The 24,230-nt window shown below is 42.5% G+C and overlaps 2 protein-coding genes across 2 annotated transcripts in view; one reads left to right on the top strand and one right to left on the bottom strand.

Moving 5' to 3' along the window:
* Positions 1-20,951, top strand: part of PP2D1 (protein phosphatase 2C like domain containing 1) — a 48,867-nt gene extending 27,916 nt beyond the window's left edge. The window contains exons 2-3 of the mRNA XM_055135064.1: positions 14,693-15,669; positions 20,118-20,951. Coding sequence (XP_054991039.1) covers positions 14,693-15,669; positions 20,118-20,887 — 1,747 coding nt within the window. The 3' untranslated portion in view covers positions 20,888-20,951. The remainder of the gene's footprint in view (positions 1-14,692; positions 15,670-20,117) is intronic.
* Positions 20,952-21,076: 125 nt separating this feature from the next.
* Positions 21,077-24,230, bottom strand: part of RAB5A (RAB5A, member RAS oncogene family) — a 33,277-nt gene continuing 30,123 nt past the window's right edge. Inside the window, exon 6 of the mRNA XM_004603821.2 lies at positions 21,077-22,514. Within this exon, the coding sequence (XP_004603878.1) occupies positions 22,399-22,514 (116 nt within the window). The 3' untranslated portion in view covers positions 21,077-22,398. The remainder of the gene's footprint in view (positions 22,515-24,230) is intronic.

Genomic DNA, 24,230 nt, shown 5'->3' with positions numbered 1-24,230 from the left:
GACACCTGCCATTGTCATTGTCCTGCAGATGTTGAACTCATTAAATGATTCATACCAGGGGCCTGAGAAACAGCACAGCAAGAAGGGTGCTAATTTTGTACAGGGTCGACCCAGGTTTGAGCTCTGGCACTGCAATCAGATTCCCCCAAGTCCCGCCAGGAGTGATCTCTGAGTGCAGAGTCATGATCAGGCCTTGAGCACAGCCAGGTCTGGCCCAAATAACAAGAATAAAGAATAAATGAAATAAATGTATAAAATAAAATAGTGCATACAGTCCATTGCTCACAGTAAAGGAAATCTCATGTTCCCAGCCATTCTAATAGAGCCAATCTTCGAGTTTCCAACAATCGTTGTTGTTTACTTGTATCTGCTTTAAAAGGCTAATTCGGGAAGCAAATTATTGAATGGTTTCCAAAATATATTTCCCTAGAATACTTCAACTTACATACACATAGATGCTTTCATTAATAAACTATGTTTTAAGTTGTAGGATCACAGAAAAATTGATCATGTAGGTACTGACTTCCAATATGCCTCCTATCTTCTCTCTATATTATTAACATCTTGCATTAGATGTAGTATATTTATTACTATTGGCAAACAGAAATGGATACATTATTATAAAATGAAGAGTTTAAATCTGTGTTTTTGGGCCAGAGAGGTAGTAAAGTGGGGAAGGTGTTTGCCTTGTATGAGGCTGACCACAGTTCTATCTCCAGCACCGACTGGATTTTATCTCCCAAGCACTTCCAAGAAAGATCACTGATCCCAAAGCCAGGAGTAACCCCTGAGCAACCTCTGATTATGGTTCAATCTCCCCGCAAAAGTTGGTGTGAAAGGTATAGATGACTATTGGGCAATAAGTTGAAAATATGCTGCTTGCAGAAAGGATCTTTTTTTTCTGGTTTGGGGCTACACCCAGATGTTCTTCGGGCTTAGTACTCCTGGCTCTGTACTATCTGGCTCAGGAATTTTTTTTTTCACATGAAATCCCTTGTGCTAAAAGCATTGTCTGCCACATAGAATTTTTAAGGAAGAGGGGCCAAACAGATAGCCTAATGGGTAGAGTGCTTGCCTTGCATGTGGTGAACCCAGATCCAATCCCTTACATCACATATGGTCCCCTGAGCACCACCAGGGGTAGTCCCTGAGCACAGAACCAAAAGTAAGCCCTGGCCACAGATGGATGCATCCCCAAAACAAAACCAAACAAAAATTCTTTATTAATTTCAAAAAATGCATACTTTTAGTCATGGGTAGAGCAATTCTAGCACTGAAATTACCTTTTAAATGCGCACACACATTTTGTTGTTGTTACATCAACTTTCTAGTTTACTTATTTTTTGGTTTGGGGCCATACCAGTGGTGTTCAGTGTCCACTCCTGACTCTGTGGTCAGGGATCACTTCTGGCAGGGCTTAGGGGACCACGTATGGAACTGAGGATCAAACCTGAGTTGGAAGCATTCAAGGCAAACTCCCTACCGGCTGTATTCTCTCTCCAGCCCTATATCATTCTTTTTTTGAGGTAAATTATATGCCAGCCCAGCCCTCCCAATCGTTTAATGAAAGAAATAAAGAAAAAACAATCAAATGACATTTCCTATAAAAATTGACGAAGACTTGCTCAATGGGTCAACACCGTATTGATAAGGGAGAGAGGGCAATGAGCACTGAGGATGAGAGAAGGGAAAAAAAAGAGGTCCTGTTAAATGCATTAAGAACAAGGGGAAGGCAGCTGTATCACCTCTGGCTTCTCTAGGTGTATGTCCCCAAAGGCAGCCGAACTGTATTTGAGCAGCTAAAAAGCCAGTACAGGAAAAGTATTTGATACCTTGAACAGTGCGGTTCAAGGCAAGGAAACAAGCAGAGGAGTAGGTAGGCACTAATGAAAAGAGATCTGAAAGGCCCTAAGGAGCACTTGGAAATATCCTGAGCAGGAGGACCGGATGGAGGGGGTGGTGGGGGAAACTGATTCAGTAGAGCTGAATCCTAGGCTTTAGGGGATAATGGATTCATTGTCGAAATTAGACCTTGCACTGTTTGGGGGACAAGCTGGGGAACACCCAGGAAGGGGGACTGGAAGATGAGAGAAGTCCCCACCAGTCTGAGAAGCGAAGATGTCGAGGCATCAAAGTGGTTGATGATAGAAATCCAGAGGAACCCTTTGCAGGTTCCCAGACTTCATCACAGGTCGGCTAGTCGGGCGTTGTTGTTAGTCAGCAGGGGTTGTGGTCTGGAGGAAGAGCTGAGGCAGCAAGGACAAGCTGAATCCTGCCAGGAACCTCCACATCTGTGAGTCATGTCACTCTACAGCTTTGGTGTTCAGGACTAGGGACCCCCCCCCCCGTCAACAGCTCATGAGAATCCCTCCCCCTCCTTTTTTTTTTGCCACACCCGGCTGTATTAGGGGGTTATTCCTGGCTCTGTGCTCAGGGATCCGTCCTGGTAGTGCTCAAGGAACCTTGTGGGGTGCTAGAAACCAAACCTGGGCTAGCCATGTGTAATGCAAGTGTGCTAACCCCTGTACTATATAGTATATAGGTCCTCCAGCCCCTGAATTCCTTATTAACCAATAATATCCTGAAAGCCCAGTAACAAGCTGGATCTCATCCCCCTGACCCTGAAAGAGCCTCCAATGCGGCATCATTGGGAAGGCTGAGTAGAGAGAGGCTTCTAAAATCTCAGGGATAGGATGAATGGAGAGGTTACTGAGACCACTGGAGCAACTCGATGATCAACGAGATTTCATGATTCATGAACCTGGAACCACACAGCAATGATGATTCTGGGAACCAGTTTTCAACCTAATCAAACTGATATGAGGAGATTCTGGAGGAAAGGCAATCATTCCCATTTTTAACATGTAGACTTTGAGTTGGTGTCTACATTCCTGCAAGTGTCCAGTATGCTGTTGGTTTGCCCAAATATCTTCAGTGAAAAAGTAAAAGTTAGTCCAGGGTTCTTGTTTGAATTCAGTTTGTGGTGACTGAGTAGAAAACACCTGTGGATTAAGAACCTAGTAACTGAAGATACTGCCCACGAGTGAAGTGACTCGTGAATAAAAAAAAAAGGAAGCTGGAGAAATAGAACGGTGAAGCACTTGCCAAGCTGAGTTCAATCCCTGGCACCTCATATAATCCCCAAACCCTCCCGGGAGTGATCCCGGAGCTCAGAAGCCAGATATGGTCCCAAAACAAGAAAAAGGAGAAGAAAACTCTAACCAAGTTCTCCAGGCAGTGAGTGACCAGGGGCAGTGAGACAGAATGTTTGACTTCACAGGCAGGTAGGGGGACTAATGCCAAGGAGACGGGCTAAAGACCTCCCCCGCCCCCCACCACACACACACACACACACACACACACTGGTCTAGAATATAGCTTGCTTTCTGGAGCCCCTGGGTTTTTTGTTTGTCTGTTTGTTTGCTTTTTGGGTCACACGCAATGATGCACAGGGGTCACTCCTGGCTTTGCACTCAGGAATTAACTCCTGGAGGTGCTCAGGGGACCATACTGGGATGCTGGGAATCAAACCTGGGTCGGCCGCGTGCAAGGCAAATGCCCTACCTGCTGTGCTATCGCTCCAGCCCCTGGAGTCTCTGTTTTGAAAATAGCACAAGCTATATGAAGAAAAAGGTTTATTTGATAGTTATTTATTTAAAAAAAAAAACCCTGATATGGCATTAAGACTATTTAATGGAAGGGTTTCCTCTTTCAAACATTTCAAAGAGAAGTATGTTACTTAATGCAATTTGTGACCTTATTGCTTCACAATCTTTCGGAATCGTAAGGTGAGTTCTGACTAAGGTTCTGGTTGATATAGTGAACATTCCACACACAGGTATATGTCATGGGGTTCAGAGGATCAGACCCCTTCCACCCACCAACATCACTGCCTCCACGCCATCACCATCCCTGCGCTGGAGAATTAGAGCTGGGGAAAAGTGGGAAGGAGAGAACAAAGAAAGGTAACAGTTGTTTAATATATAGAAGTAAGTTGAATTTTTGTGCCAATTTTCATTTCCATTGGGTAACAAAGGTAGTGAACAATTATATCTGTGCTATTCTTTTTTGTTTTTTACCTTAAAAAATTTGGGGGGGGAGGGTTGCATACCCATAGTGTTCAGAGCTTACTCTTGGCTCTGTACTCACTCCTAATAGTGCTTGGGGGACCATAAGCAATCACTTTAGCACTGGATCACTGTCATCCCGTTTTGCTCGAGTGGGCACCAGTAATGTCTCCATTGTGAGACTTGTTACTGTTTTTGGCATATCTGATATGCTACGGGTAGCTTGCCAGGCTCTGCCGTGCGAGCGGGATACTCTCGGTAGCTTGCTGGGCTCTATGAGAGGGGCACAATAAGCAATACCAGGGATTAAACCTGGATTGACTGCTTGTAAACCTAGTGTTTTACACGCTGTACTAAATCTTCTCTCCCACATCTTTATTTATTTATTTATTTTTGCTTTTTGGGAGGGCTGGAGTGATAGCACATCGGGTAGGGCCTTGCACGTGGCCGACCCATGTTCGATTCCTCTGTCCATCTGGGAGAGCCCAGCAAGCTATTGAGAGTATCCCGCCCACGCGGCAGAGCCTGGCAAGCTACCCATTGTGTACTGGATATGCCAAAAACAATAACAACAAGTCTCACAATGGAGATGTTACTGGTGCCTGCTCGAGCAGATCGATGAACAATGGAATGACAGTGCTACAGTGCAGTGCTTTTTGGGTCACACCCGGCAACGCACAGGGGTTACTCCTGGCTCTACTCAGAAATTACTCCTGGTGCTCGGGGAACAACATGGGATGCTGGGAATTGAACCTGGGTCGGCTGAATGCAAGGTAAATGCCCAACCTGCTATACTATTGCTCTAACCCCTCTCCCACATCTTTAAACTATGTACACTGATGGCTGACATATTCCTCTACTTTATATCGTTTTCCTCTGTTCTCACTCTGCTACTTTCTTCATCATAGTACTTACCTTGCATCACATATTTACATTACATGCTTCCATTCTCCTTTTATTGTCATTCAGATTAGAACATAAACTTCACTACAGGACATGTTGGACTCACTGCTGTCACTGTCACTGTCACTGTCATCCTGTTGCTCATCAATTTGCTCGAGCGGGCACCAGTAATGTCGCCATCGTGAGACTTGTTGTTACTGTTTTTGACATATCCGATACACCATGGGGAGCTTGCCAGGCTCTGTCGTGGGGGTGAGATACTCTCAGTAGCTTGCCGGGCTCTCCGAGAGGGGCGGAGGAATTGAACCCTGGTTGGCTGCGTGCAAGGCAAACGCCAGCCCACTCACTGCTGTATCTCCAGAAAATAGAACAGTATACAGCAGACACTCATGTGCTTGTTGAATAGATGAACCGATAAATGGTCATCTGAATTATACTCATTACATTCTAAGAGGGCTGGAGGAATAGCACAGCAGGTAGGGCGTTTGCCTTTCATATGGATGACCCGTGTTCTATTCCTTCGCCCCTCTCAGAGAGCCCGGCAAGCTACCGAGAGTATCTCGCCTGCACAGCAGAGCCTGGCAAGCTACCTGTAGCGTATTGGATATGCCAAAAACAGTAACAATAAATCTTATAATGAGAGACAAATTACTGGTGCCTGCTTGAACAAATCGATGAGCAACAGGATGATAGTGACAGTGACAGTGACATTCTAAGAATGGCTTCATGTGAGAGCTGTATTGTGGCTATCCTATGCAGAAAAATTAAGCTCTGATATTTGACTCTACATCAAAATACATGAAAACGTCTTCTATGTTGTGCCAACAGTTGATAGATCCTCAGAAAAACTCCTTTATGGGCCAGAGAGATAGTCCTGCAGGTAGGGTACTTGCCTTGCATGCAGCTGACCCAACTTTGATCCCTGGCACCCCCAAGTCCTGCCAGGAGTGACTCCTGAGCACAGAGCCAGGAGTAAGCCCTGAGAACCCCCCTGCATGTGGTCAAAAAAACAAAATAAATACTAGCTTATGTGAACATTACCAGAAAATAGCTATTAAAATATTTCATGCACACTCTGGTCAAAACTTAATAGCTTTACAATTTGCATCAGTACTTCTATTTTCATCAGTACTTCTCTGTTTGGCTGTACACTTCCTTGCTAGGGTTTTTGTCTAAATGGTCATTCCTTAAATTTGCCTTGGATCTTCTGCTAACAACTCTCAACTGACTTCCTCTATGTCATCTTCTCAAGTTTCATGTCATTCATCGAACACTGTCCTAAGGCTTTGTCCTCAGTTCCGTCTGATCTGTTCTATTATTTATTTTAAATTTTATTCTTATCAATTTTTCACCATTACACCTTCCCACCACCACCATTATTTCCAATTTTCCCAACCACCACAGAAACCTGCTTCAATAGCAGCCTTAATTTATTTTGTATTGCTTGTTATAATTAGCTAAAAATGATCAACAAAGATTTCCTTAGAAGAAAGTGTGTGAAGATTGTTGTATCTCACCCTAGAACTATTAAACCTTTGTATAAGAGATTTCTAACATAGTATAGGTTGAGCCTTATGTTGCTAATATTTTCTTAATCAAGACCAGTTGCCTTCAACTTTACCTCCCATGTAATGTGATGTGCTCCTCCTAGTATATCAGTGGTATAGAGTATAAGATGTTGCAACAGGAATTCTAAAATTTTAAATGGGGTCATAGACCTGGAGTTAAATTTTTAACTGGATGGTAACTTTGGAGTCCAGAAGCATCTATGCAGCTTGTTGATCTTTTCCGAGATTTATTTGAGTCTCTGGATCATGGACAGTTAATGAACCTAAATGGTGCCAGAGGCAGTTCATGGGAGTGACTGCTAGGCTCCTGGAAGACAAGAGAGATCAGAACCTGGAGATTTTTTTGGTCACAAAACCTGGACACCTGAGGTTTTCAACAGATTCATTCCTGGATGAGGCTTATCCTGAGCCTGTGGAGTCCAGCTGTGAGCTTGGCGTTGATTGGGTTCTAGAGGATTTTGGCTGCCAGGGCTCTGTTTGGGTGGGTGGTGGGTTCATCCACCCTCTTCTGGGATGCCCCAGATGAGACTCAACCTGGTGCCGGATCTGGAGGCATCTCTCATCTGACATATTTATCTCTTGGGTGAGAGTATTAATGACATTTCCAACTCTCTCTCAATAGCTTCAAGAGCAGAACACGAGCTGTATCATGCACTGACCATAGCAGCTCTCCTACTGATGTGAATGATCAAATTTGTTAATTAAAGAATAAAGCTGATATAATTTTTGGATTTGCTTAAAAATCGGCCCGAGTGTCCAGAATGTGTGTATCTTAAAAATACACAATAAAAATATCTGTATATTGTAAAATACATGTAGTGCTTAGGGCTTGCTCCTGGTTCTTCACTCAGGGATCACTCCTGGCAGGGCCGGGGGTACCATATGGGATTCCAGGGATTAAACCTGGGTCAAACAGGTGCAAGGAAGCACCCTACCTGCTGTACTGAAATATCTCTCCAGTCCTAAAAATATTGAAGAGGATGAGTCACAGATAAAATTAGAGTTTTTAAAAGAAATATTGATAGGCTCCCTATACTACTCTTTGTATAATTTAATTTTTTCAGTCACTGTCACTGTCATCCCGTTGCTCATCGATTTGTTCGAGCGGGCACCAGTAATGTCTCTCATTGAGAGACTTATTGTTATTGTTTTTGGCATATTTAATTTTTTATTTTATTAAAAGAGAAGCAAAAACATCTGTTGGTGAAGCAAAGCCAGGAAATCTTGATTGCATTTTCGTAGTTCTAGAAGCAATTATGAAGTGAAAATTTCACTACAACAAAGAGTATAGAAAATTTCATCCAGATTTGTCTATTTTCTATAGTCAGTATATTATTTTATTTATGTATGCATTTTAAATCTACATTTCTCCAATTGTGGTTTGTGCAGTGTAATGTAACTGAAACAAAGTGATAATATACACAATTTATCTCCATATATTATGAATATAGGACATTTAAGATACACAACTCTGAATATTCACATTCAGGTTCTGCTGCTTAAAAATAAAACAAAACTTCTCTCCTATTGATTAAATTATTTTTCTTAAATAATTAAACCTTTATGTAGAACACATTACTCCTGAAACATAATTTCATTGGGGGCCAGAGTACAGTGGGTAGGGTGTTTGCCTTGCACGCGGCTGACTCGGGCTCGAACCCTGGCATCCCATATGGTCCCCTGAGCAAGACCAAGAGTAATTACCGAGTGCAAAGCACTCCTGAGCATCACTGGGTATGACAAAAAACACTGGGTATGACACAAAAAGTAAAAAAAAAGAAAAAAAGTTAAAAAAACCCCAACAAACCCCAAAACAACATAATTTCATTGTGATGTTCTATATATCACCAACACAGAGCCAGGAGTACCCGCTGAGCTCTACCCGGTGTGGTCCAACTGTCCCCAGACCCCACAAAATGAGAAGAAAACAGATGCTCAGATAAATGGAGTAATTTGGTTAAGGTCATGCAGTAAGAGAAAGACCTGTTTGGGGGCCACACCTAGTGGTGTTCAGGAGATCTTGTAAGTTCTGGAAATTAAACCCAGGGTTCCTGAATGCACTTATCCCAGAAAAGATCTTTTTTATTTATTTATTTATTTATTTATTTTTTGCTTTTTGGGTCACACCCAGCGATGCTCAGGGGTTACTCCTGGCTTTGCACTCAGGAATTACTCCTGGCGGTGCTTGGGGGACCATATGGGATGCCGGGGATTGAACCCAGGTCGGCCGAGTGTAAGGCAAACGCCTTACCCGCTGTGCTATCGCTCCGGCCCCAAAAGATCTTTTTTAAATTCAAAGTCTACATTGTTGTTATATCACTTTGTCTCCATATTGGAACTTTTGATTCTAAACTATTTTTTCTTTTTCCTTTCCTTCTTTCCCTCCCTCCCACCCTTCCTCCTTCCCCCTCCCTTCTTTCCTTCCTCGTTCTTTCCCTCCCAATTTTTGAAAGTGGCAGTTAGGAGGATCTGCAAAATATAACCCCACTAGCATATATATATGTGTATATGTGTGTATGCATATATATGTATATATACACACATACATATATCATCATCATTCTATTGATCATTGAATTTCTCGAGCGGTCTCAGTAATGTCTCCATTTGTCCTAGCCCTGAGATTTTAGGAGCCTCTCTTTTTTTTTATTAGTTTATTTTTAATTAGAGAGTCATCGTGAGGGTACAGTTACAGATTTATACATTTTTGTGCTCGTTTCCCCCATACAAAGTTCAATAACCCATCCCTTCACCAGTGCCCATTCTCCACCACCAGTAAACCCAACATCCTTCCCACCCTCCCCAGTCCCGTCTCCCCCCACCCCACACTGCCACTATGGCAGGGTATTCCCTTTTGTTCTCTCTCTCTCTGATTAGGTGTTGTGGTTTGCAATAAAGGTGTTGAGTGGCCATTGTGTTCAGTCTCTAGTCTGTATTCGGCCCGCATCACCCTTCCCCCCACATGACCTCCGACCACATTTTACTTGGTGGTCCCTTCTCTGAGTTACCCAGAATGAGAGACCAGCCTCCAAGCCATGGAGACAACCTCTTGGTACTTATTTCTACTATTCTTGGGCATTAGTCTTATAGTCTATTATTCTATATTCCACAGATGAGTGCAATCTTTCTATGTCTGTCTCTCTCTTTCTGACTCATTTCACTTAGCATGATACTTTCCATGCTGATCCACTTATATGCAAATTTAGGAGCCTCTCTTTAATTGTCCTTCCCAATGATGCTGCATTGGAGGCTCTTTCAGGGCCAGGAGACTGAGACCCATCATTGTTACTGGTTTTGGCATATGAATAGACTATGAGGAGTTTGCAAGGCTCTCTCACGTGGGCAGGAAACTCTCCGTAGCTTGTCAGGTTCTCCCAGTGGGAAAAGTAGGCCATAAGATTTTCTTCCGGGAGCTTGGTTTTAAGTCTGGATGTTGGCCATTGGTGGGATTACACGGTGCCGGGGGCAGTCCCTGGGTGTGACCGCCTAGCTACTGGAAAATGGGAAATCTGGGAGGAAGAGGTCCAGTCCTGGTCCAAGCAGGCTTGGAGGTCTCAGCACCAGGTCCCATACACCTGGGTTCCTCTGTCGATACCTTCATGAATGAGGCTCGTCCAAAGGTGTGGAGAGGGGTCTTGAGCATGGCTGTGGCTAGGCTCTGGAGGTCTTCAGCCTTGGGAACTCTGCTCGGGGTGGGGAGGGAAGCTGGAGCCCACCCCCTCCGAGGGGCCCCGGGGAAGACAGCCAGGCACGAGGGCAAGACTCTCTCTCTCTCTCTCTCTCTCTCTCTATATATATATATATATATAAACATATATGTGTGCGTGTGTGTGACTATATCACTGTCTTCCCATTGTTCATCAATTTATTCAAGCATGCACCAGTAATGTCTCCATTTGTCCCGGCCCTGACGACTGGAGTCTCTTTTCACGGTCAGGGGAATGAGACCTGCTATTGTTACTGTATTTGGCATATTGAATACGCCACGGGGAGCTTCGGGATACTCTCGGTAGCTTGCTGGGCTCTCCAAGAGGCAGATACATATATGTATGTGTATACACATACATGTACATATATGTATACATATACACATATATAATATATATTTTATATATAAATGTATATATGTTATCTATATATTCCTTTATGATGATGTGTCACATGACTGCAAAGCAGCCACGTGATCCAGGAATATGTTTACTCATGCATGAGGCTCGGCCAGAGCATGTGGAAAGTGGCCTGGAATGTGGCGGCTATGGGGTAGTGGAGGTTGGATGCTGGGGCTGGGTCCCCTAGGGCGGGGAGGGCTCGCACCTGCCCCCCTGTGGCGTATCCCTGGTGTGGAGTTTGGTGGCATGGTTTGGGGGGACTCATTTCATGCTACCTTCTGGGAGAAGCAGCCGTGAGTTCTGGGGGGTGGCCGATGAGATTATCTGGTGCCTGCAGGAGGTGGCTTATGGGTGTGACCCCTGGGTCACCAGAGATTGGGAGAAGCAGACAGATCTCTGCTCCTGGGTCCTGTTTAGCCCAGAGTCCAAGATCACAAAGTTCCGCATTACCTGGCTTCCGTGGGACTTCACTCATGCGTGAGGCTTGGCCCAAGCATGTGGAAAGCTATATACATATATATTTTTTTAAACTTTGAATTTGAATATATATATATATATATATATATTACTGTATCACTGCATCACTGATCACTGTTGTCCCATTGTTCATTAATGTGCTCAAGCGGGCAACAGTAACGTCTCTATTAGTCCCTGTCGCATTCAGGTTCAGGGAAATGAGGCCTATTATTGTCACTGTTTTTGGCACATGAATACATCATGGGTAGCTTGCCAGGCTCTGCTGTGTGAGATTCTGCATCACTCTCTTCCAGGAGCTTTGTTTTATAGTCTCTGGATCTTGGCCATTAATGAGGTTACATGGGGGGAGGGGCAGTTTGTAGGTGTGACTGCCAAGCTGTGACTGCCAAGGTACTCAAAACTGGGGATCTGGGTGGAGGAGGTCCAGTCCCAATCTGAGCAGTTTTGGAGTTTTCAGTCACGGGTCTCGCATGTATATATATATATATATATATATATATATATATACACACACATATATATGTATATATATACATATCAGTCACGGGTCTCCCATATGTATATATATGTGTGTATATATACACACACATATATGTATACACACACACACACACACACACACACACACATATATATATATACATTTATCTATCTATGTGGGCTGGAGCGATAGCACAGTAGGTAGGGTGTTTGCCTTGCACGTGGCTGACCCGGGTTTGATTCCTCCATCCCTCTCGGAGAGCCTGGCAGGCTACGGAGAGTATCTTGCCCACATGGCAGAGCCTGGCAAGCTACGCATGGCGTATTCAATATGCCAAAAAAAAACAGTAACAACAAGTCTTACAATGAAGACATTACTGGTGCCCGCTTGAGCAAATCGATGAGCAACAGGATAACAGTGATACAGTGACAGTGATCTATATGTATATCTATATGTATATATATGCATATATATAATGTATGACATACATTTATACGTGTACATATATAAATATTATAAATAGGTAAGTATATTTTTGGGTAGAGATTAACATGCTAATTACTACTGGTACTAGGTTTTGAGAAGAATCGGGTGGGGGACAAGAAAGACTATTCTTTCATTTCTATTTTGTATTCTATATTTCAAAATAATCATGCATACTTTTATGCTAAAACAAAGTACTGTTATCATTTTTTTTTGCTGTTTTTTGGGTCACACCCGGCGATGCACAGGGGTTACTCCTGGCTCTGCACTCAGGAATTACTCCTGGCGGTGCTCAGGGGACCATATGGGGTGCTGGGGATCGAACCTGGGTCGGCTGCATGCAAGGCCAACACCCTCCCCGCTGTGCTGTCGCTCCAGCCCCCAAGTACTGTTATCATTTTATCATTATTATTAAATGAGCTCATTTCTTTGCAAAAATCACCAGCATTCTAAAATCACTGTCATCCCGTTGCTCATTGATTTGTTCGAGCGGGCACCAGTAATGTGTTTCATTGAGAGACTTATTGTTACTGTTTTTGGCATATCCAATATGCACGGGTAGCTTGCCAGGCTCTCCAAGAGGGGTGGAGGAATCAAACTCGGGTCGGCCGCGTGAAAGGCAAATGCCCAACTGCTGTGCTATCGCTCCAGCCCATTCTTAATATAACTATAGTTATATCTGGTAAGTTTGTTTTTTTGAAGGGGTAGGGGGCCACACCTGGCTGTGTTTAGGGCCAACTCAGGGTTGAACCTGGGCCTCCTACATACAGAATAGACGCTCCAGTCCATTTGAGATATCTCTCTGACTCTGGTTTACAGTTGTCAAGTCCCTACCTCTTATTACCTCTAACACATTAAATGTACTCATATTAAATGTGATTTATATTTGAGTTAGTTCAATTGGACCGATCTTCAACAGTGCACATTTCATAAATATCTAAACCCAGAAATTTTATTCAGTTTACAAAACTTTGTTAACAAAATCATTTTATTTCAGATTTTTCTAACATTTTTATGAGCCCCTTGCAAAGGTCCTAAGCCCTAGGATTAGTATATAAAATAAATGAAAAAGATGGTGTCATTTGTAGAGTACTATTCTAGATTCAGCTGAGCTGATAAAAAAGGAGATTAAGAAAGGGTTCCTGTTGTGGCCGGAGCACTAGTACAGTGGGTAGGGTGTTTGTCTTGCTTGTGGCCAAGCTGGGCTCAATCCCTGGGACCCTAAATGGTCCTCCAAGTCCTGCCAGGAGTGTTCCCTTACTGCGAGGCAAGTCAGACCTGAGTATCAATGCCCTCCCGCCCCCGTCCCCCAGAAAGGATTTCAGGTCTGGAGAGATGGGTCAATGGATGAGCACTGGCATTGCACGTGGGAGGCCCAGGTTCAATCCCTAGTACTACCACATGGTCCCTGAATATGACTGGAACCAATTCTCAGGCCAGAGACCTTGGGGTAGTCCCTGAGAACCACTGGGTGACTCAAACCCCTTACACCCCCCAAAGGGTTCCAACTGTACAGAGATATCATTCAATTCCACATCTTTTCTTTCCTTCCCTCAGCCTATATGAGTCTGATCTATTGTGGTTCTAAAAAATGTTGGTCATTATGCTGGTTGGCTTGGGTATCTTCTATTCACTTACTTGGGAATTACTTTTGGCGGTGCTTTTTTTGGGGGGGGGGTGGCCACACTCAGCAATGCTCAGGGGTCACTTCTGGCTCTGCACTCAGGAATTCCTCTTAGTGGTGCTTGGGGGACCATATGGGATGCCAGGAATCAAACCCGGGTAGGCTGTGTACAAGGCAATTACCCTACCTGCTATACTACTGCTCCAACCCTCTGTTCATTTACTTGGGACCCACGTGTTTTAAGTAAGACAAACCTGAGTACAAAAAATCTATGTTCATGGGACCAGAGTGAAAGTATAGCAGGTGTGAGAAAAAAACTCTATTCAGATTTGAAATCAAATTCCTAGGCCCCAAGCATATACCTCTCATAATCTGGATAAAAATGAACTAATTCCTGGGGTTGAAGCAATAGCACAGCAGGTAGGGCATTTGCCTTGCACGCGGCCAACCCGGGTTCAATTCCCAGCATCCCATATGGTCCCCTGAGCACTGCCAGGAGTAATTCCTGAGTGCAGAGCCAGGAGTAACCCCTGTGAATTGACAGGTGTGACCCAAAAAGAGCAATAAATAAATAAATAAATAAATATTTTTTTAAAGTACTAATTCCTGACTATTTGTTCTTAAATGTCTATAAGACTTTATGGAGTTTTCCCCTGATTTTAATCAGGCACATATAAGATAATCTTTAATATATTAAATACTTACTACACATGTAATACTTAAACACAGTATAATACTTTAGAATTAACTCTACGCAGAATCATAGACTGATGCATCAGAATATTCTTTTCCATGTGCAATTTATGAGGCACCAAAGCCAATTACCAGATAAAGAACTGCTTGAAAAGAGGTTCACTGCACCATTCCTGGCATGTAAATAACTTTTGTCTTATTTTCAGAGTGCTTTAGAATGCAAGGCAATGGTTTAAGAACTCAAGACAGTAATTTGAATCAGACGATGAAACTCTATATTGCCAAAGGGAAGTAAGCATTCTGAAAGAGAAGAAATCACTTAGAAACACTGAGGACCAGCATGACATGGCTGATCAAGAGATCACAGTTCCCTGTTCCAAATGCAAAAATGAAATTATTCTACCTAATTTTTTTCTACATCAGAAGCAACATGTAGCTCTGTATACACTGGGTTTTGAATGGACAGACAGAAATAACCTAGAACCCTCGGTGGTTGCTGATCATAGACAGGATTTAATTACTAAACTACTAGCAGTTGAGAAACTCAATGAAAAAAACCTCAAGAACATCAATAATGCTTTTGAGCTACTTTGGGAGAAACAATTAAGAAGCAATTGCATGATTACTGATTATATTCAGAGGAGTGCTGTGCAATTAAAAAATGTGTGCCATCTACTGGTTAAAGGAGTGGCCGTTTGTAATGACAGGAATACTATATGGAAAGCTAGCATGAATGACAGATTCACCATAGTGAATGAATTTGGCCATAAGCCAGATGTGTGTTTTTTGGGTTTGTTTGATGGACATCACGGTGCAACAGCAGCAGATTTGACAGCAATGGAACTCCACATTTTACTTCTTCATCAACTTGCCCAATTTGATCCTTCTTACCAAATGACCCTCCAAGAACAAGAGGTGATCAATTCCTTTTGCACGGTGTTTAAAAAAGAATACACGTGCATAGAAGAACTCTTCTCGACAAAGGAAAGGACAGAAAAGAGGTGTGGGTACACGAAGATACACAGTGCCTTTGCAAAAGCATTTTTGAGGATGGATAGGCTTTTACGTCTTGGAAGGAAAGAAGAATCCAAGTTCCGGTGGAGTGGCTGTTCAGCTCTTGCCTGTGTACTAGAAGGAAATATTAAACACCCCAGTGTTACCATGAATTTGAGAGGAAATGACGATGAACACATGATGGCAGAGAACTTTGCTTCTGGGAAGATGCCTCAAGTAATTTCTGGAGTGCTACATGTTGCAAACACTGGTATGTACATTGAAAGGTGCCAAATTCTATCTTAACATATTTCACTCCTGGCAGGAACGCTTGTGCTTTGAGAATTTTTTGACCTAGAAAACTTAAGTAACTAACCATAACTAGTTTTAATGCAGAGTACAGGGCTGGAGAGATCATCTGGAGCACTGTGGATGCTGTAGAGGCCTAAGTTTGAACCTTGAGTATCTCCTAACTCCTCCAATCACAAAGAGCACAGAGGCAGGAGTAGCTCCTGAGCACTACTGGATGTGATTCCCTCCACCCAAAAGGAAATGCAAGTTACAGACACAAATAATTGTTCAGGGACAAGAGCAATAGTATAGCTGGATGACTATACTAGTTTGTCTTGCATGAAGCCGACCCATGTTTGATCACTAGCATTCCATATAGTCCCCCGAACAGGCCAAGTGTGTATGCAGTGCTAGGAATAAGTCCTGGGGCCAGTTCGGTGTGGCCCAAAAGCAACAAGAAAACAAAACGAAAATAATTGGGGTCTGGATAGAAGCACAGAGGTTTAAGCACTTGTCTTGCATGTAGCTGGCCCTGGTTTGTTCCTCGGCACCACATAGTTTCCAAAACTTGCAAGGAGTGATTCCTGAGCATAGCCAACAATGACCCCTGAGCATACAGCCAGGAGGAAACCCTGAGCACAGCTGATGGTGGACAAAATCCCTCCTGCCCCCCACACACCTCTGAAAAAAATTACTGTAAATTTTTCAAGGATGCACATATATTAAATAATGGGATCAAAAATCTAAAATTCCCTTCCTGGGGCACAACATAAGCAGGGATGCTAGGGGTTGTTTTGGAAAGCAATGCCCTTGATAAGATAGAAACTGGAACCCTCTTGTGCTGGGAACATAGAAGCAAGCCAGAGGCAAGCTTGGGGCTTTGAAATCATTAGCAATATTTAATAGACCCCGGTCACTTTCAGGGTTAGTTCTGGCTCTGCATTCAGGGATCACTCCTGGCGGGCTGGGGGACCATATGGCATGCCGAGGATGGAACCTGGGTGGGCTGCATGCAAGGCATATGCCAAACTGACTGTACTATCTGGTCTCCCCCTGTAGACGCTCTGAATTTTATTCATTTCATATATTGGCCTCAAGTTGACTCAGCTACAACAATCACCGGCAGGTTTTAATGTGATTTACTGTAAGTGGCTGGGCTTTTTGACTAATTGTTGATAACGGCAAAGCCTTGGTGTCAATATGAGTGAAATAATAACAAAACAAAAACCACCTCCCGCATTTCCCTTTTTCAAGAAAATGGGAAGTTCTTTATTACTAGCTATTTCGATAAATATATTTGCACTCTGATTTCTCTTGTGCTCCTTGGCCAAGTGGTGTCAATTCTGTCTTAAGCAAAGTTCTTTTTTTTTTAAATTGGGGGGAGGGGTTGTTTTTGGACCACACCTGATGATGCACAGGACATCTCTTGGTGAGTATTTGTGTGGGATGGAGGAACCCTGGGGACGGGTGCACTTTGAAACATGCGGTGCCGGGATTTAACCTAGCCTCCTTCTGCAAAGAACATGCACCAACACTGCGCACTACCGCCTGAGCCCTCCTTTAGTTCTCTAGGCACATGAACAAAGTGGTTTTTTAATCTTTTTATTGTGGTTACCAAGAAATCTATTATGTGAATCACACTGTAATTCTCTATAGAAACAGTTGACCTAATCTTGTATATCACAGAAAAGAGGGCATAACAATGGCCTGGGGGCAGGGGTGGGGTGGGGGGGGAGGCAATCCACAGTGAACTACAGAAAACATGTTTCAGAGACTCAAGGTCACGTTCAAGGGCTTCACAAGGAAGCTGCCTAGAAACAGCTGTGTGCATGCCTACGGCAACCAACTTGCCACCGATTGTGAACTTTAATGAAAACAGTGCAGACTCCCCTGAGGTCCAGACAATTATCCCATACAGCATTTTCCTTTTGAAGTACACTGGCGCTGAGTACCCGTGGAATGCTGCCGCTTCCTGGTTGTATGGCAATCTTTTATCCTTCCTCCTCTTTCCTCGGTGCCACTGGCTGGACCTTTTCATCCTACCAGCTGCTCAATCACGAAGATACCAGGAACTCTAATCCCTAGTGCTATTTCTCTTTCTGGGAGCCTTTTCAGAGGCCGAGTTGGGCTCAAACCCTGGGTACTCAATGGGTCCTGCGGGGCTAGGGATCAAACTCTGGGGCTTCAGAATACAAAATAGGTGTCATGGCCCTATGAGCCAGAAAGTTCAGCACGTTCCTCTTAAAATCTCATTTGTGGGGCCGGAGCAATAGTACAGCGGGTAGGGCATTTGCCTTGCATGCGGCTGACCCAGTTTCGATCCCTGGCGTCCCATATGGTCCCCTGAGCACTGACAGGAGTAATTCCTGAGTGCAGAGCCAGGAGTAAATCCCTGAGCATCGCCAGGTGCAAACTCCTCCCCCCCAAATCTATATCCAAACCTCAGTTTAAAGGAGTCTATCAATTCTCTACACACATTACTACTCTTCCATGGGTTGAATCTTATCTTCTACTTCTGGGCTACATGCATAGTTGAGAAAAGTTATACTTTCTTCTACCCAGCAGCATGCAAAGCAAGTGTCCTACTTGCCGTTCTATCACTCCACCCCAACATATACTTTCCAACAACCTCATGCACCCAGGTCAGGTTTAAGAATGAATTCATTCAGGAGCGCTATTATTTTTATTTTTGGGCCACACCCAGTGATGCTCAGGGTTTACTCCTGGCTCTGTGTTTAGGTTTTACTTCTGGCAGAGCTCAGGGTACCATATGGGGTGCCGAGTATTGCATCTGGGTTGGCTACCTATAAGGCAAGCACCCTACCTGCCATACTATCGCTCTGACCCCCAAAGTAAAGTTTTTTGATAAAGTTACTTAATTTTGAAGTAAAATAGTTTTAGAGAAATACGAGGGGAATTACAACATGGGTTCTCCAGAGAAACTACTATGCATATTTTCAAGAACACTGAGAAGTGTATCACCCAAATACTGATATTAAGTGGCATTCTAATTTGCAAACATCCAAATCTATGTTTTCAAGTATTACCTTTCACCAGTTTTCTAACATATAGCATTTGTGACTAGTGCTGCCCTGGGGTTCACAGGGTCTATTTTGGGGCTTTGGGACACTCCCAGTAATGCTCAGGGGTCACAGCTGATTGGTGTGGGGCTGGGGCTGTGTGGAGACACTAGTATGTGGACACACACACACACACACACACACACACACACAAACACATGTTGTGCCAGGGAAAGAACCTAGGCCTCCTGCATGCAAAGCTTGTGTTTCAGAATACTGAGCAAGTTTTCTGACCCAAAGCTGTTTGTTCTTAGCAGTGATGCCCAGCTATGGTCATCGGATCATATAGTGCTGGGGATGGAACCAGTCAGTTGTATGCAACTTAACCCATGTATTATCTGTCTCCCAGTTCCCAAAGTGTTTTTAAGAGCCATTTATTCAAATATTTAAAATCTTTGCTCTATGGTGTGTGTGTGTGCATGTGTGTGACAGAAAAACCCTGTCCATCTTTCTATATATATACATACATATATATGTATAGAAAGATGGACAGATACATATATATGTATATATATAGAAAGATGGACAGATAGGGTTTTTCCCCTCTCCTTTTTGGGTCACACCTGGCGATGCTCAGGGGGTTATTCCTGGTCTGCACTCAGGAATTATGCCTGGTGGTGCTCAGGGGACCATATGGGATGTCGGAGAGCAAACCTGGATCGTCAGTGTGCAAGGCAAATGCCCTCCCTGCTGTACTATTGTTCCGGTCCCTAATAGTAATTTTTTTTTTCTTTTTGGGTCACACTCAGTGATGCACAAGGGTTATTCCTGGCTCTGCACTCAAGAATTACTCCTGGCGGTGCTCAGGGGACCACGTGGGATGCTGAGAATTGAACCTGGGTTGGCCACATGCAAGGCAAACACTCTACCCACTGTGCTATCACTCCAGCCCCGCTAAAAGTAATTCTTGACGGAAGTATTTGAAGGTGTTTCAAATATTTTTTTTTTCATTCAAGTTAGACTAATATTGCTGTTTTAAATACTAAATTTCAAAAGGAGGAATGAACTGGCTTGCTTCAAATCTGAGTTAATCGAGCTCACCAATTATTTTACACACATTCTTTTTTGATTTGATTTTAGGCCACACCTAGTGTTTTTTTAGGGCTTACTCCTGGTTCTGCTGCTCTACAATCACCTCTCATGGGCTCGGGTAACCAAATGCAGTGCTACAGGGATCAAACCCAGGTCGCATCTGATCAGATGCCTTACCTGCTGTACTCTCTCTCTCTGACACACATACAAGATTTTAAGTGTCCTGTTTCATTTTTACATTAAAACAAAGAATAGTTAACTTGACATGATTTACAATTAGTTGCTCACTGAACTCAATTTAAAAATAATCTTTCAGGTAACGTTGAAGCAGTCTTATGTAGAAATGGGAAAGGCTTTTGCCTAACCAAAGAACATACTACACGAAACATCCATGAACGCAAAAGAGTTCTTGAGAAGGGAGCTGTAATTAGCTCAAATGAACCATATGGACTCATAGAAGGACAAGAAAAATTAACACGGGGACTTGGATTTCATGGACATCCTAAACTGAAAAATGTCATTATTCCAGCACCTCAAACAATCTCTGTCCCAATAGATGACTTATGTCAATTCCTTATTTTAGCTACTAATGGACTTTGGGAAGTTCTAGATAAAAAGGAGGTTACTGCATTGGCAATAACAATATTTCAAACATATGAAAAAACCTATTCTTCAAACCAAGCCAAAGGATCTCTGTTTTCCCCAAACAGTGAACCTTACAAATCAAAAAGTAATAGCAACATACCGAGTGAGTTTAAATCTGACTCTGAAAGGATAGTATCAACTATAAATCCTGGAGTTACTCTATCTGATTCAAATTTAGCTCAAAATATAATCAGTAACCCTGAAAATAAGGACACTCTTCTATCAGAAGTGACTGATTTTGAAAATAAAACATACCAACATTCTACACCAGAAGATTCAAGTGGAAAACAGAAAGAATCACGCCCTCAGAATTTCTACAAAAGTGCAGCTGAATATCTCAGTCATGAACTAGTGAATGCAGCTTTAGCAGCTGGGTCAAAAGACAACATTACAATTATGGTAATACTTCTCAGTGGACTGGAGTATCAAATTAATCTATGAAAAATAAGGATGATTATGCAAAGTAAAATATATAATTCCATGAAGGCAATTCTTCCATGAGCCAGACTAATACATTAATGCCATGCAAATCCTTATAAAGAATGTAGTAAAGAAAATAGAATAGATTTCAGGTTCTTAACCCTTTATATATGTTCATTATTCCATGCCAAAAAAAGAGAAAAAACAATGTGCTTTTTCATACCACTTTATTCCAACCTGAGCACCTCAGTATAAAACTAAACACTGGTGAACTGTTTTCCTTACTAATTCTGAATTATTATAAATGTACAAGTTCCGCTAGCAGTTCAACACTTAAATAGATTAAATCATCTCTGACTCAAGGTAGATTTCATATAATGAAAATATCTAAAACAATTAGTGCAATATACTGAACTGAACAAAATAAAAAGAACTTTGGAAACAAGGCAGCAAGATCTTTACTAACATGTCTCAATACTTTATGTTACAAATTACAGATACACCCTTTCGTTATGGTTCTAGGCTCTGTAGGTACAAGTGAAGCCTCCTTCTTTCAAATCTGGGTAAGAGGAGGAAAAAATTAGCTGTTTTAGTAACTGTACATTTTGTATACTTTTAAGCCACTCTTAAATATTACAGAAAAGTAATAAACATATATGGAGACTATGATGCAGTACCCTATTTACAGTACAGCTGAAAATTAAACTTAAAATGATCAAGTTTGAATGTACATAATTGTTAGTGCATTGCCTATATTATGTCCAAAGGGATCAAAAGCCCCTTCTCCCTCCCCCAAACCAAAACCACCTACTGTAATGGCCGCAGTGATTAAACAGAAATCAGACACGTGGTTGCGTTTTTTGTTGAAGAGCTCGCACAAATGAAGGGAACACTACCCATTAAGATGCATACATACTAAAACAAGATGGGATTACATTTGTTTTTTAACCGCAGTCAAAAAATTTAAACTGCTGGTTATTAATTTAGATGCCACTAGTATTAATTCCCCCCGCCATGGAGGTGTGGAGTTCTCTTGCGGTTAATTTGTTGAAACATAGAATGTACACTTTAAAGTAACTATTACTAGGAGAAATTACAGTTGCCTGAATACTGAAGCTAAGCATAAATACCTTTGATCACCCTCAAAAAAAAGGAACACCTTTCTTTGTAAGTCCAAATTTTGTAAGTTCCGAATCTTTTTCATAGACTTCTTCACAGAACTGGCTGGTTACCGTGGATCAGGATATTCATTTGTCTATATGCCTGGTGATCAGAAGTGATCCCCTAAACCTTCCAAGGAAACAAGCATACACAAAGCTCTTATTTTCCCCTTTCTACCGCTGAAACGTTAGAGAGTCACATGCATGTTATTAAAAATTAAGTTCAAAACACTTAAAATAATTCTGTATTAGAAAGTTGACTCTAAAGTCTCTTCTTTTTGGAAGTCATACTGGGCTGGTTAGATGCTCCAAATCCTCTGTTATTAATATTTAGGAAGCAGACGAATATTCCAGCTGGTTCAAACTGGAGGCTTAGTTACTACAACACTGACTCCTGGTTGGCTGTGTGGGTTCGGTAAGGTCTACTCCTCTTCCTCTGGCAGAATTTGCTCCTGGATTCTGTGGTTCATTCTTTGGCAACTTTTTAGCTAAGGGGGAAAAATATAAATAAACCCAGTTAAAATCCACAAGGTACAATTACTTTTATCAACTCATATTTTTCCACTTTCCTTATCCCAAATAAAATCTAAAACCTCATCTTCATTCATTCAAGCCTCTGTTCAGCATCTATAACACCAAATCATGGTCACTGTCCTCAGTTTACTTGGTTGCAAGATGAGGCCCATTTGCAGATACAAAATTAACATGGAACATGGAAACATTTAATTTTTTATAGAGTGACTTAACACAAAGTAGTACCAGAAAGATGTACTTTTCTCTTTTCTTTTATTGGTTCAGGGAAGTAAGACCAGGGCCTCACACATGAGAGGCATGCATGTGCCCTCTCACAGGATTTTCAGAAAAATAACGAAAACCTTTCACAAGTACAATACTTTGCAACAGCACATATGAATAAAGCATACATTAAACGAGGTCCATGTGGTAGTTTTAAAACCATAAAAAAGCTCTTAGCCCAGCCAGATTTGAGGGTCCTACTATCTTGTTTCCTACTAACTTCTGTGGTTCTGAGTATAATCTGTCCCAAATATAAAAAGAGCATATTGTTGCACATTGTTTTACAACTGTATTAGCACCTCCTGATAAACTACAAGACTGAGTCTCTCACAACAAACACAGTTTATTCTAAAGTGAACAGCATTAAAAACTCCCCTGTGGAAGACATTCAAGGGCTCTTGCCACTTTTGTGTATGGTTGTTTTTTTTTTTTTTTTTTGCTTTTTGGGTCACATTCAGCGATGCTCAGGGGTTACTCCTGGCTCTGCACTCAGGAATTACTCCTGGCGGTGCTTGGGGGACCATATGGGATGCCGGGGATCGAACCCGGGCCGGCCGCGTGCAAGGCAAACGCCCTACCCGCTGTGCTATCACTCCGGCCCCTGTGTATGGTTTTTGAACCATACCTACTGACACTCAGGGGTTACTCCCGGCTGGCTCTGGGCTTAGAAATCACTCCAGGCTATGCTCAGGAGACCACCTGGTCAGCTGTCCACAAAGGAAGTGCCTTACCAGCTGTACTATCTCTTCAGCTCTGGCTCTTGTCACTTTTACTGTTTTCTTTAGCTTCTGAACCAGTTTACTGGTTTAATTTTTATGATTTCATCTTAACAGCATTTATTTGCTGACAGAAATATAAACACACTGGCTATCAAACATGCCCATATAATAAAATGTTATGAGGTGAAAACACTTGGCATTGTAGGTAGTAACCAGAGCCAAAGTGGACCTTTTTTTAGGGGGCAGAATGGGAGGGAGGGTCAGGGATGGAATGGTGTCTGTAACGGCCAGCAGTGCTCAGGGTTTACTCCTTGCAAGCTCAGGGGACCATAAGGGGTGCCAGGGATGGAGGAAACTTCCTTATTCAATTACCATTTCACGACCTGTAATTCAAGATCTGTAGGATAGCCATCACCACAAAAATATTTCGGGGCCAAAAGAGTTAGTAGTGCAGGGACTGATTAAGGTGTTTGCCTTGCATGTCACCAACTCTAGTTCTATCCCTAGTACCACCAACCAACTAGGAGCCCTGAGCACAGAGCCAAGAGTAAGCCCTGTGCATAACCTAGGATGGCCCCAAACTCAAAAGTATATGTAAAATAAACAGGTGGGTAAAGTGAACACAAACACACACGCGCGCGCGCGCCCAAAAAGATAGGTCAATTGGGTTGAACTGCATATTTGTATATC

This window comes from Sorex araneus, chromosome 4 (genome assembly GCF_027595985.1).
Source record: "Sorex araneus isolate mSorAra2 chromosome 4, mSorAra2.pri, whole genome shotgun sequence".
NCBI lineage: Eukaryota > Metazoa > Chordata > Mammalia > Eulipotyphla > Soricidae > Sorex > Sorex araneus.
This window is presented reverse-complemented; position numbering and strand designations above follow the sequence as displayed.